General features: G+C 43.8%; 1 protein-coding gene across 2 annotated transcripts in view; it reads right to left on the bottom strand.

The window, feature by feature from the left end:
• Window positions 1–9072: 9072 nt before the first annotated feature.
• LOC142466743 (uncharacterized) overlaps window positions 9073–13384 on the bottom strand; it is a 78675-nt gene continuing 74363 nt past the window's right edge. For both annotated transcript variants that reach the window (XM_075572103.1, XM_075572104.1), the window contains one exon: window positions 9073–11911. In XM_075572103.1, the coding sequence (XP_075428218.1) occupies window positions 9534–11804 (2271 nt within the window). In that variant the 5' untranslated portion in view covers window positions 11805–11911 and the 3' untranslated portion in view covers window positions 9073–9533. The remainder of the gene's footprint in view (window positions 11912–13384) is intronic.

The raw sequence follows: 13384 nt of genomic DNA on the forward strand, positions 1-13384 counted from the left end.
TAAAGAGGGATTTTTTATTAATTTGTGTAGAATTTATTTTAAGTCACAATTATTTTCAATTTCAAGGGGATTTTTACTTGTAAAAAACAGGAACGGCCATGGGCATGACCTTTGCCCCTAGCTTTGCAAACATTATGATGGGCTATTGGGAACATCTGTTCATTTGGGCCAATAATCCCTTTTTAAAACATATAATTTTCTTCTATCGCTTCATAGATGATATTTTAATGATTTGGCAGGGGAACATAGATGATTTAATATGTTTTATGGGATATATTAACAAGAACCCTTTAAATTTGAAATTTACATATAATTCTGATGCTACCACCATCTCGTTTTTAGACTTGATTCTTTTTATCACTGAAAATATGGATATTGAAACAAGGACATTCTATAAAGAGGTTGACTGCAATAATTACCTAGAAGCTACTAGTAATCATCATCAACAATGGATAAAGAATATACCGTTTGGACAGTTTCAACGACTTAGGAGAAACTGTTCAAGAACAAAAGATTTTGAAAGTCAAGCATCCTCTTTAAAGAGTAAACCCTTACAAAAAGGACATCAAGAGTTGATTATAGATAAGGCATTCAAGAGGGCCTTAGAACAAGAGAGGTCTCAAACATTAATTGGTAAAAAACAGAATGATAGTACAGGGGTTAATAAAGATAAAAAGAAAGAGGTATTATTCATTACCAAATTCAATGGGGCATCTAGTCGGATCAACCAGATAGTAAGACAACATTGGGGGATTTTACAATGTGACCCCATTCTTAAAAAGGCAATCACTGAGCAACCAAGGGTAGTTTATAGAAAAGCTAATTCTTTCAAAAATATATTAGCACCAACATTATTGAAGAAACAATCTGATAAGAATACAAGTACGAGATGTAATAAAGGGTTCTATAGTTGTGGGGGACAATGTTTGACATGTAAATATACATGTAAATATACTATAGATAGACAAAAATCTTTTATATCGGATAAAAATAATAAGACATATATGATTAAGGATTTTATTAATTGTAATAGTAGGTTTGTTGTGTATGTTTTATCTTGTAGTTGTGGACTTAAGTATGTTGGGAGAACCAAGCGTCCACTTAAACAACGATTTTTCAAAGGGAAACTTTCTGGATCCATGAATTAGGTACGCTCTCACCAGATGGGCTTAATCAAGAGGTAGATTTAATATCTTTTTTTATGTTAGGGGGTTTTTAGTTCCAGTTTTTAATTCCAGTTTTTTTATTAATGTATTTATTAGGTAAGAGGTTGTTCATTCAATCATATATAGTTTAGGTTCTGTATTATGTTGATATGTATATGATTTATGATGTTTTATAGTATGTTACTGTTTAATAAGTTTTGTCTGTGAGTTATAGTACACTGATAGCTCTCAGTGCTAGTTAGGAGTTTGAACATATGGATATGCATGTCCCTAATTTACTGAGCCAGTATACGTATAAATATAGAGATATGTTATTATTTAGGTTTTGGTATTGGCTATGTTATTTATTTATTGTATATGGAGGTTTTCTCTAGTCCTCAGTATATTGATTGTATGTAATTATGTATTAGCTAGCATTTTGTAGTATTCTTTTGCCAGTAGGGGGAGGCAGCAAGCCTTAAAATACACCATAGAGACACACAATATATAAGGAAGCACGTCACCATAACAAGCCACACCCCTGATGAAGAGGCCACGCCTCGAAACATGTAGGGTGACTTGTATGTTGCAAGGAGGATCGTGACTGTGAGAGTACTGCAGTGCTGAACTTCGTGAGGGAGAAGACAGGGAGCGGGCTGACTTTGTTAGACCGGGCTGTGATGAGATCATCCCTGAAGTGCCGCGCTGTTGCGACGCCCTACGGAGGAGGGGGAGCTTGAGGAAATCACGTGGTGATGCAGTCTGAAGCCGTCACGTGACACGGAAGGGCACTCCAACTTTTGGCGGGCGGAAGCAGGCAGCGGACGCGCTGTAGCAGCTGCCATAGTATCCCCACGCAAAGACAACCCTGCACAACTCCAGCACGCATCTGTGGATTACCACATACTGCCTAAACTGACCAGATGTTTGTGAATGTATTGTTGATTGATTTTTTTCTGTGGTTTTAACCTAGTAAAACTTTATTTGCACCAGGAAGTGTGCGCTTTCTTTTCTTCTCATTAATTGATTATCAGCAAGTGTGACCACCTCTATAAAAGTCAAAGTTTTAGCAGTTTGCTGGTCTGGAGCATTCAGGTGTGTTAACACAATGCCAAGGAGGAAAGACATCCGCAATGATCTTAGAGAAGCAATTGTTGCTGCCCATCAATCTGGGAAGGGTTATAGGGCCATTTCCAAACAATTTAAAGTCCATCATTCTACAGTCAGAAAGATTATTCAAATGTGGAAAACATTCAAGACAGTTGCCAATCTTCGCAGGAGTGGACATCCCAGCAAATTCACCCCAAGGTCAGACTGTGCAAAGCTCAGAGAAATTGCAAAAAAAACAAGAGTTCCATCTCAGACTCTACAGGCCTCAGTAACCATGTTAAATGTTAAAGTTCATGACAGTACAATTAGAAAAAGACTGAACATGTATGGTTTGTTTGGAAGGGTTGCCAGGAGAAAGGCTCTTCTCTCTAAAAAGAACATGCCAGCTCGGCTTAGGTTTGCAAAGTTGCATCTGAACAAACCACAATACTTCTGGAACAATCTCCTTTGGACAGATGAGACCAAAGTGGAGATGTTTGGCCATAATGTACATCTCCACCTTTGGCGAAAACCAAACACAGCATATCAGCACAAACACCTCATACCAACTGTCAAGCACGGTGGTGGAGGGGTGATGATTTGGGCTTGTTTTTGCAGCCACAGGACCTGGGAACCTTGCAGTCATTGAGTCTACCATGAACGCCTCTGTATACCAAAGTATTCTAGAGTCAAATGTGAGGCCATCTGTCCGACAGCTAAAGCTTGGCTGAAATTGGGTCATTCAACAGGACAATGATCCCAAGCACACCAGCAAATCTACAACAGAATGGCTGAAAAAGAAAAGAATCAAGGTGTTGCCATGGCCCAGTCAAAGTCCAGACCTCAACCCTATTGAAATGCTGTGCCTGAACCTTAAGAGAGCTGTGCATAAACAAATGCCCACAAACCTCAATGAACTGAAGCAACATTATAAAGAAGAGTGGGCCAAAAATCCTCCACAACGATGTGAGAGACTGATAAAGTCATACAGAAAATGATTACTTCAAGTTATTGCTGCTAAAGGTAGTTCTACAAGCTATTGAATCATAAAGTGTACTTCGTTTTTCACACATGGCTTCTCCATTTTGGCTTTATTTTTGTTGAATAAATCATGACACGGTGTAATATGTCATGTGTTGTTCATCTGAGGTTGTATTTGTTATAATTGACAGACTGACAGAAAAGTATCCCTTTAACGTGGCACAAAGAGAAATTACACCCTTGTTATCTTCCATGTGATGTCAGCTCATCGGAGAGGTGTGGGCTCGCTCCTTGTCTGAGTGCTTCGTAGACTGCGTCCGTGGGCAGCAACAGCACTCAGACTACAGGTTATGCTTACCTGACTTCCAGCTATATAGGTTCTGTATGCCTTGCTCCTAAGTGTCATTACAGTACCTGTGGGGCTGCCCGATTGTCCTGTATATAGGGTAGCATACTGAGTACTTAGCCCAAACTAACAGCTAGCACTAACAGCAGTTTGGTGGTAAGGGGTCCCTTCACAGGGTTCCTACTTACACTTAGGGCTATAATTATCTCTATCAGCTGGGATATTTTCATATGCTTATAAGCTATTAGGTAATTCAGCCATAACCTATTGCATACCTGTTTTAGTTGAGCTGCTCATTACTATTTGATCTCACTAGCACCCCTGTGTGTGCCACAGTAATTTTCTCTGTGGCAGCGCTCTGTGTCCATATCCCAACCAAACAACTACAACTATTAGTAGTTTGGTGGTAAGGTGTCTCTGTACAGGGTTCCCCTTACACAGTTAATCAATCAGCTTTATTTTGGACATCAGGCACTATATCCTATCACTTCAGGACACTAGATGGTTACACTGGGTAAAACCATCTACATTATTTAAGTGTACACTATATCTAGTCAACAGATATATATAAATCAATGTATTACTAGTATCATTAGTTACACTAACCCACACCTCTTCGGTTCTTTGAATTGTTTTTATTTGCTTTGTGTCTTATAGTTGTGGAGTCCAAACAGTTATATTTTAAATTACTTTAATAAAGATTATGTTTTCCAGTGCAACCCATCTTCTGGAGTCCGGGTCAGTATAAGAACTGTGCTCTCCTCTGGAGCCGAGGAATTTAATTTGGCTTCCAAAAAAGGTGCAATCAGGCGCCACCATGCCGCTATCCTCGATGACCAGCTCGCTTTCAGCGTGGGAGGACACCAGGCTTAAATGCAATTTAACCCATAAGATTTCAGGGATGACCCCGCTATGGGGTAATCCTATGTTTGCTCCGGGGCTGAATAAGGCCGACTTCGCTATCTGGAAACAAAAGCAGATAAACAGAATATCTGATCTGGAGTGCAGACGAGGCATACAATCTTTTGATCAAATTAAATCTGAAAAAAATATCCCCTATGCTGAGTTTTTCAGGTACCTCCAGATCAGGGCATTTTACCAAGTGCAAAACCCCTATAACCAATTGACCAACTTCGAAAAGCTCTGTCGCATAGGGACTAGCACAAAGGTACTCACATGGCAGATGTAGAAGGAGGTGACCGGTTCTGGCATGACTGCGACACAGAAATTAGGATACATGACCAGATGGGAGACCGACCTGGAAGAGTGGACGAAGATTGTTTTGGCAACTTCGAAAAGCACTGTATGCACGACTTTGAGAGAGAACGCATATAAGGTAATGATGCGGTGGTACCTCACCCCTCTAAAGCTATCTAACTTTCTGCCAAGTTACTCCCCATTGTGCCCGAGACAATGTGGACAGGAAGCAGACTTGTTGCACATGCTGTGGTCTTGCCCCCAAGTTTCCACGGTCTGGGTGTCGATTAAAGATTGGCTAAATAGGATCCTAGACATACACATCCCGGTAGACACGTGGTTGTTCCTCCTTAATAGACCACACCCGGCCCTATCCAAAAATGAAAATAAATTGGTGGCGCATTTTGCGATGGCGGTAAGGGGAGAGATTGCAGCACGGTGGAAACAGAATGAGATTCCCCGGATTGCTAAAATTCGGAATAGAATTTGGCCAGTTTGCTAGATGGAGAAATGAATGTGTCTTGTAAATGACACTGGCGCAAATTTTCTAAAAGTCTGGATGCCTTGGTTGGCCCAGACAGACATACCAGGGGTTGAGAGGTCCACAATTTGGCACTGATAACGTTAAGTGCGTTCTCGCTTGATGGCGTTGTGACGGGACAGTCTGACGTGACATGATAGGGATCCCCAGGCCAAGGGATAGCTGGCATTCTGGGTGTCATGAAAGTGAAGCGTGGCAGGGGAGTATTCCCCACGGCAGACCCGGCGAGTGAGTAAACACAGAATATCCGGTGGAGTTTCAGCAGAGACACCCCCTCCCCCCTAACTCCTCCCCTTTTGTTCGTCTTTTTGTTCACCTAGTATGTCCTGTATTTGCTTCCTGTAAATTGGGATGCTTATCATGGTTATGGATCATGGAAAATCGGCATTGGTTCAGAAATGTAGACTATTTTGTAAAGTATACGAGACACTATGTTTGTAAACTATGTAAGCAACCAATAAAAAATTTAAGTTGAAAAAAAAAAATAAGATTATATTTTAACTAGGGTGTCATTTCTCTTTGTGCCACATTAAAGGGATTCTTTTCTGTCTTAGTCTGTCAATTGTCCTCATTTCCCTGTGAGCACCGCCCTATCCACACTGTTTGGTTACATTCCTTCCTGGTGTAGAGCAGGGTTTTTCTAAGTTTTATCTAACCGCAGCTTTCTGTTGTATGATTTTATTATGTCCTGATATGTAAAACCATGGAATTCAAAGAGGGTGTACTTTCTTTTTCACATGACTGTATATACTAGTATACTGTATACTGTATACACCATCAGCCGATGGTAGCTGGTGTACGTGTCCGGCAGTACAGGCAGTCAACATGAGCTCTGTAGCCTGGATCAGCTGTGCCGTTGGCTCCGGTGCAGGATCAAGATACACACCCTCCTCAATACGTAAACAGACCCCCAAACTCCAAGCAAGCACTTTCTCTGCAAACCCACATGGAATCCTAAACAGCTATTCCATCATACGTTATGACGTTACCCTACTAGTTTCGTCGGCTAGCATGCCAACTTCATCAGGGATAATATTTGTGTCAAAAAGGAGTGCTACGGAGCGTGGCCAAATATATACAATAAAAGACAGAAATGCCTGTAATGCGGAGCTCACCACAAATGAGACACAACCGCGGGGCTGAGGTAGGGATTGGTATAGAACGCCGACCACAACCGCGAGGGTGCGTCTAGTGTGTAGGATAGTCTTGTAAGCCGGATCGGGTTATAGAGGCCAGCAAAAACGTGGTATTTGCCGAGTCTAGGAGTGGAGAGTAGCAGAACATTGGGGTACGTAGCCAGGGTCAGGATTGGAGAGAGTAGAGACGTTGAGAAGCCAAAGCCAGAGCAGGAGAGAGCAGGATCATCGTATTCCAAAGTTAGGGTCAGTGCAGGAGAATATCACAGAGTCCAAGACAGGGTCAGGCAGCAATGGTAAGAGGCAGGCAAGGCAGTTTACTGGATTGCAGCCAGATGCAGCGTCACAAACAAAGCTTATGCTCCGCAAGGAAAGGAAGTTCAGAGTATATAAAGGGCCTCGTTCAAATGGGAGGTAACCAGGAAGTAGTGGCGCCCTCACTGATAGGCTGCTGGATCGCGCAGGTGTGCACTATTGTGCGGCCGATTAGGAGTGGAGGTGGGACCACTATTGACACCGCGAACCCGTGCGCCATAGCACCCGCGTCAGTGACGGGACCCGAGGAGAGATGGGAGTCCCGTGCATAAACGCTGTGCCGCGTACCTCTGTCAAAGGCGGAGGCAGAGTCGGGGACGGAGACCACAGGACGTCGGAGAGCGTGCACCGCGCATGCGTTGCGCGTCATTGGACATGGGACGGAAACGCATCCTGTGGACGGGACCCACGGAGCCCGCGCATGCGAATTACCGCTGAAATGCCCCCTCTGAGTGCCTCTAGATCCTGACGAACAGGTGAGGGTTAAGGGGACAGAACCGCCGGAATGGCGAATCATCACAATGCCCAATGCTACATCCAATGTGACAAAATATATAGTCAAATACTTCATTAGTATTCTCGTAAGGGTTATTTAGTTAAACCCTTTGGCCAGAGCATCACGGCATAACCAGTAAAGCTGGTGCTAACACTAAACTGTGACAATTCTCATTTATCTCTGCTGGAGGGAGAATGACCGCAGTGGGTGTGTCCAACACAGAAACACGAAAAAAACCTTCTACTTTAAAAAGTAGGATGAGGTGGGGTGAGCTTAAGCACTGGGAGGAGGAGACACTAACCTTTTTAAAGTAGGTTTTTTTCATGTTTCTGTGTTGGAAAGACCAATTGCCCAACTTTACCCTGGCCTCAGTCAGTATATAATGATCAATAACCAGAGAATTATGCTAAACAGCATTTGCACTTTTAACCCACTGTCATCATGCTGCGACAGCACAAAACCCTAAATACAGTATATATAGCTGTTATTATAACACATAATTTGGGGAGTGGGACAGCCAATATCCCCTAACCTCAGGCAATTTCCGTATCGGCTTCTGCTCCGTCTACATATACCGTACCTTCCATTTTCCTGCCCAAACTTCCTAGCCATGCGCTGCCTCTGGCCTGCTCAAATACAGCACTCTGCCCACCTGCCGAGCACCTACTCCTCAGCCAATCACCTGACATCTGTCCCACATCTGCCTGGTAACACAAAGTTCACTTTCCCGCCAAAACTGAACTAGCCCCAAACAAAACCAATAGGTGAGCGAGGGGCTTTCTGTCCCGTGCCCCCTCCCTAACCGCACACAGTTCCTTCACCTTTATTATGAAGTCCGTCACACACTTCTTACCCTAAAACCACACACCTTAATCCCTTACCCTAAAACCCCATACCCCAAGCACTTAACCTAAAACCCCTACCCAAAATCCCTTAAATTAACCCATACCCAAAACAGTAATAAAACTTACATTAGAAGCAGCTGGTGGCAGAGGGTCCGTCTGCAGCCTAATGCAGTGTCACGCGGCGCTCACCACAAACAGGACGGAAGACCGCGGGCTGAGGTGGGGATAGAAAGACAACGACCCACAACCACGCAGTCCTGTCCGGAATGCATAGTCCAAGTCGTACAGCGTTGTAGGGTTGGAGCGGTCAGGGTAGTCGGGGTACTTGCCGTATTTCCGGGTTGGAGAGTGGAGGATGGTAGATTTCCGTAGCCAAGGTCCAGGGTAATAGAAGGCAGAATGGTCAAGGGACGAAGCCGGGGTCAAAGTGCACGAGAGTTTAGGAATCCAAAGAACAGCCAGGATCAGGACAGGAGATAACAGACAGGTAAGGCCAAGCAGAGTTCAAGACAACTAAACAGCAGCGGTGAGCACAATGCATAAACAGGAGTTTATGCTCAGCAAGGAATGACAGACAGGAACAGGTATATAAGTAGGAAGGATCCAATTACCTTGCAGGGGTGTGATCCGGTCCTCCAATGGTGTCCGGAAGGCAATAATCTGAAACAGCCTGCAGGTCAGGCTTTCCTGGTGATTACCCTGGTTGCCAGGCAACCTGCGCACGTGCGCAATGCGCGTCGCGGAGCGCTGATGACACGCAGACGTGCGGCCGAGTTCCCTCCCTGTGGGAGGCGCCTGCGGCTCCTTTCAGAGCATGCTCCTATCACCCTGGCAGTGCGTGGGCGCATGGGTCCGCCGTGCAACGCGTCAGCCGGGCGATCTCCGACAGGAGTTGCGGCGGATGTGACATGCAGACGGCAAATTGGTTGCGGCAAAACTATTACAATTCGCAGCTGAGTGAGGCTACAGACCGCTTCAGAATAATGGGGAACGCATATTTTATTAGAACCAACAGCATGGAAATATAAATGAAGAAAATTTTTCTTTCAATAAAACTAAAATAGGAATGATACAAATGCAATGATACAAATGCAAATACAAATACAAATGCAAATACAAAATGCTCGTTTTATGCACCATTAGCTAAAATCCCTTTTCATTGTGATTTAGCGCAATACAGATACACGTGTGCACTTATGTGAGCGTCTTAGTCGCTGGTTATCCCTAAACATGCCTGGCGGTCTCTCCCCTGAGTGTCATCTTGTGTCTCCTCAGGCTGGAAAAATCACTAAATCCCTTCCCACATACATGTGGCCTCTCTCTGTGTGTGTCCTTGTGTGTCCAGACAGGATGTCACTAAATTCCTTCCGACATTCCCCAGACACATGCAGTCTTTCCCCTGTGTGTGTGTCCTTTTGTGTATGTTCAGGTTGGAAAACTGACTAAATCCCTTCCCCTACTCCCGACATACATGCGGTATCTCCCCTGTGTGTGTCCTTGTGAGTCTTCAGACTAGATAAGTGACTAAATCCCTTCCCACATTCCCCACATACATGTGGTCTCTCCCCTGTGTGTGTTCTCTTGTGTGAGTTCAGATTGGAAAAGTCAATAAATCCATTCCCACATTCCCCACATACATGCGGTCTCTCCCCTGTGTGTGTCATCTTGTGTCTGTTCAGGTGGGATAACTGACTAAATCCCTTTCTACATTCCCCACATACATGCGGTCTCTCCCCTGTGTGTATCCTCTTGTGTGTGTTCAGGCTGGATAACTGACTAAATCCCTTCCCACATTCCCCACATACATGCGGTCTCTCCCCTGTGTGTGTTCTCTTGTGTGTGTACAGGCTGGATAAAATACTAAATCCCTTCCCACATTCCCCACATACATGCGGTCTCTCCCCTGTGTGTGTCCTCTTGTGTGTGTTCAGGCTTGATAAAATACTAAATCCCTTCCCACATTCCCCACATACATGCGGTCTCTCCCCTGTGTGTGTCCTCTTGTGTTTGTTTAGGATGGAAAAGTCACTAAATCCCTTCTGACATTCACAACATACATACGGTCTCTCCCCTGTGTGTGTCCTCTTGTGTGTGTTCAGGCTGGATAACTGACTAAATCCCTTCCCACATTCCCCACACACATGCGGTCTCTCCCCTGTGTGTGTTCTCTTGTGTGAGTTCAGGCTGGATAAAATACTAAATCCCTTCCCACATTCCCCACATACATGTGGTTTCTCCCCTGTGTGTGTTCTCTTGTGTGAGTTCAGGCTGGATAAAATACTAAATCCCTTCCCACATTCCCCACATACATGTGGTTTATCCCCTGTGTGTGTTCTCTTGTGTGTGTTCAGGTTGGAAAAGTCACTAAATCCCTTCCCACACACTCCACATAAATGCGGTCGCTCCCCTGTGTGTGTCCTCGTGTGTCTGTTCAGGGTGGATAAATGACTAAATCCCTTCCCACATTCCCCACATACATGTGGTCTCTCCCCTGTGTGTGTTCTCTTGTGTGAGTTCAGATTGGAAAAGTCACTAAATCCCTTCCCACATTCCCCACATACATGCGGTCTCTCCCCTGTGTGTGTCATCTTGTGTGTGTTCAGGTGGGATAACTGACTAAATCCCTTTCTACATTCCCCACATACATGCGGTCTATCCCCTGTGTGTGTCCTCTTGTGTGTGTTCAGGCTGGATAACTGACTAAATCCCTTCCCACATTCCCCACATACATGCGGTCTCTCCCCTGTGTGTGTTCTCTTGTGTGAGTTCAGGCTGGATAAAATACTAAATCCCTTCCCACATTCCCCACATACATGCGGTCTCTCCCCTGTGTGTGTCCTCTTGTGTGTGTTCAGGCTGGATAAAATACTAAATCCCTTCCCACATTCCCCACATACATGCGGTTTCTCCCCTGTGTGTGTCCTCTTGTGTTTGTTTAGGCTGGAAAAGTCACTAAATCCCTTCTGACATTCACAGCATACATACGGTCTCTCCCCTGTGTGTGTCCTCTTGTGTGTGTTCAGGCTGGATAAAATACTAAATCCCTTCCCACATTCCCCACATACATGCGGTCTCTCCTCTGTGTGTCCCCACTTGTGTGTGTTCAGGCTGGATAAGTGACTAAATCCCTTCCCACATTCCCCACATACATGTGGTTTCTCCCCTGTGTGTGTTCTCTTGTGTGTGTTCAGGCTGGATAAATTACTAAATCCCTTCCCACATTCCCCACATACATGTGGTTTATCCCCTGTGTGTGTTCTCTTGTGTGTGTTCAGGTTGGAAAAGTCACTAAATCCCTTCCCACACACTCCACATAAATGCGGTCGCTCCCCTGTGTGTGTCCTCGTGTGTGTGTTCAGGGTGGATAAATGACTAAATCCCTTCCCACATTCCCCACATACATGCGGTCTCTCCCCTGTGTGTGTCCTCTTGTGTCTGATCAGGTGGGATAAGTTACAAAATCCCTTCCCACATTCCCCACATACATGCAGTCTCTCCCCTGTGTGTGTCCTCTTCTGTGCATTCTGGTCTGATAACCAAGTCAGACGCTTCCCACTTTCTCCAAGATCTTTTCCGGTGGCAGCTGCTAATATATATGTTTTGGAATGAGAAGCAGTTACATTGTTTATTAATTGCCTTGACTGGTTGAAAGATGCATTTTCTGTCATATTTATTGGAATGTTGCAAGATTGTTCTGTCCTCATCTTTTCCATGTTCTCATTTGGGTGTTTGAACTTCAGATGCTTGAGGCGGTAATCCTGACTGGTAAAAGCAACCTTGCAGTGTTGGCATGGGTGGATTATTGGTGCTCGTCTTTGCACTAGACGAGACAAAAAAGTCACTGTTACACAAACTGTCTTACAAAAGGTCATGCAGGAGAGGTAAGTTGGCGTTTCACAAAAAGTTCAGGATGAAATTAAACTGTAGATGTACATTGTAAAAATGAACTGTTTATCACAACATGTGCAGCATTAGGGCCGGGAGAGTAGATGTAGTGGATTATACATTTAAAGTGGATCATAATATTTAATGATTTAAAAGGAAATCTCACTAGCTGCAAAACCACCAATTAAAGTGGCAGAAATCTTTACAAATTCTTTGATAAACTATCGACTTAATATCGTAGTTGTGAAGGTATAATTAAAAAAAAAATTGTACAATGAATAGAATACATCTCATTAGTTGCATGTATTAATCAGTCTTCCAAGAGTAGGAGTTTCCAGACGTGGGACACAGTCGTTTGGCTGATTTCAGCCTCTCTCTCCACTCTCAGCAGCTATCTTGCTCATCCAGCTCGGCGATGGAGGTTTGCCTGCTTTAACCCCTTCGTGGCCAGATCTTGGAGGACTGATCAATACCTGCAACGGAGGCGCATGACACGCACATGGTGATATTTTCCCTATGCTATTATTTACATAACCATGACTGTCCTCCGTTCTATCTAGGGATTTCCCTATGTCAGTTATTTTTCCACATACGTGTGGTGATGTCCTCCTTACCTAGCCTCCAGTTTATCCATTTTGAACTATCTGGTTTATTTAGCATTTGTTTGCACATTAGTAGATTATTTAATCAGTATTAGTGCGATTCTTGCTATATGAGTGTGGTTTGATGTTTTTTCATATCCCTGTGTGTGAGCAGCTAATTAGTTTCACTTAATTAGAGGGAGAGCACATGTTTGCACATATTTTCAGTGCTTTGATTACCCTCTGGGTGACTATGTCTGCCCTCACTTGAGTATCTATTTGTTTGATTAATATCACATTTGCTCTGTATAATTTTGTATTTATATGTGACATTCCTGATTCTCACGCTTGCCTGCATATCAGGTTTTTCTATATGTATATTACAATTCATGAATTGTCATACCTGTGGCCCCTTTTAGGATCTATTTTAGGACCGGCCGGTCATCATACCCAGTGGGATCCTCTGATTCCCTCTGTGTGTGTATAGATCATCCTCCTCTGCCCCCCTTTTTTCTGCCACCTGGGCATCCTGTTTGGTGGTTTTTCGGTACAATTAGCAATTTTGTGAGATTTGAGTTGACTGTGTTTTCCCCGTCTGGTATTGTTTTTTAGATGTATGTTATTTTTAGTATGTTTCATGTGTTTTTTCTGTCCATGATTAATAAACCCTTTTGCATTTAAATTATATTTTTCGTGATCTGAGTGCTTTTCATTGGGATTTCTGTCTTTTTTGTGTGTTCATATTAATTTTTCCCATAGCACCGCCATTTGCCCTAATTTTGGCGTATCTTTGGCTTTTGATCAGTAGCGACTCTCTGAGGTTTTTT

This window comes from Ascaphus truei, chromosome 15 (genome assembly GCF_040206685.1).
Source record: "Ascaphus truei isolate aAscTru1 chromosome 15, aAscTru1.hap1, whole genome shotgun sequence".
Lineage (NCBI taxonomy): Eukaryota > Metazoa > Chordata > Amphibia > Anura > Ascaphidae > Ascaphus > Ascaphus truei.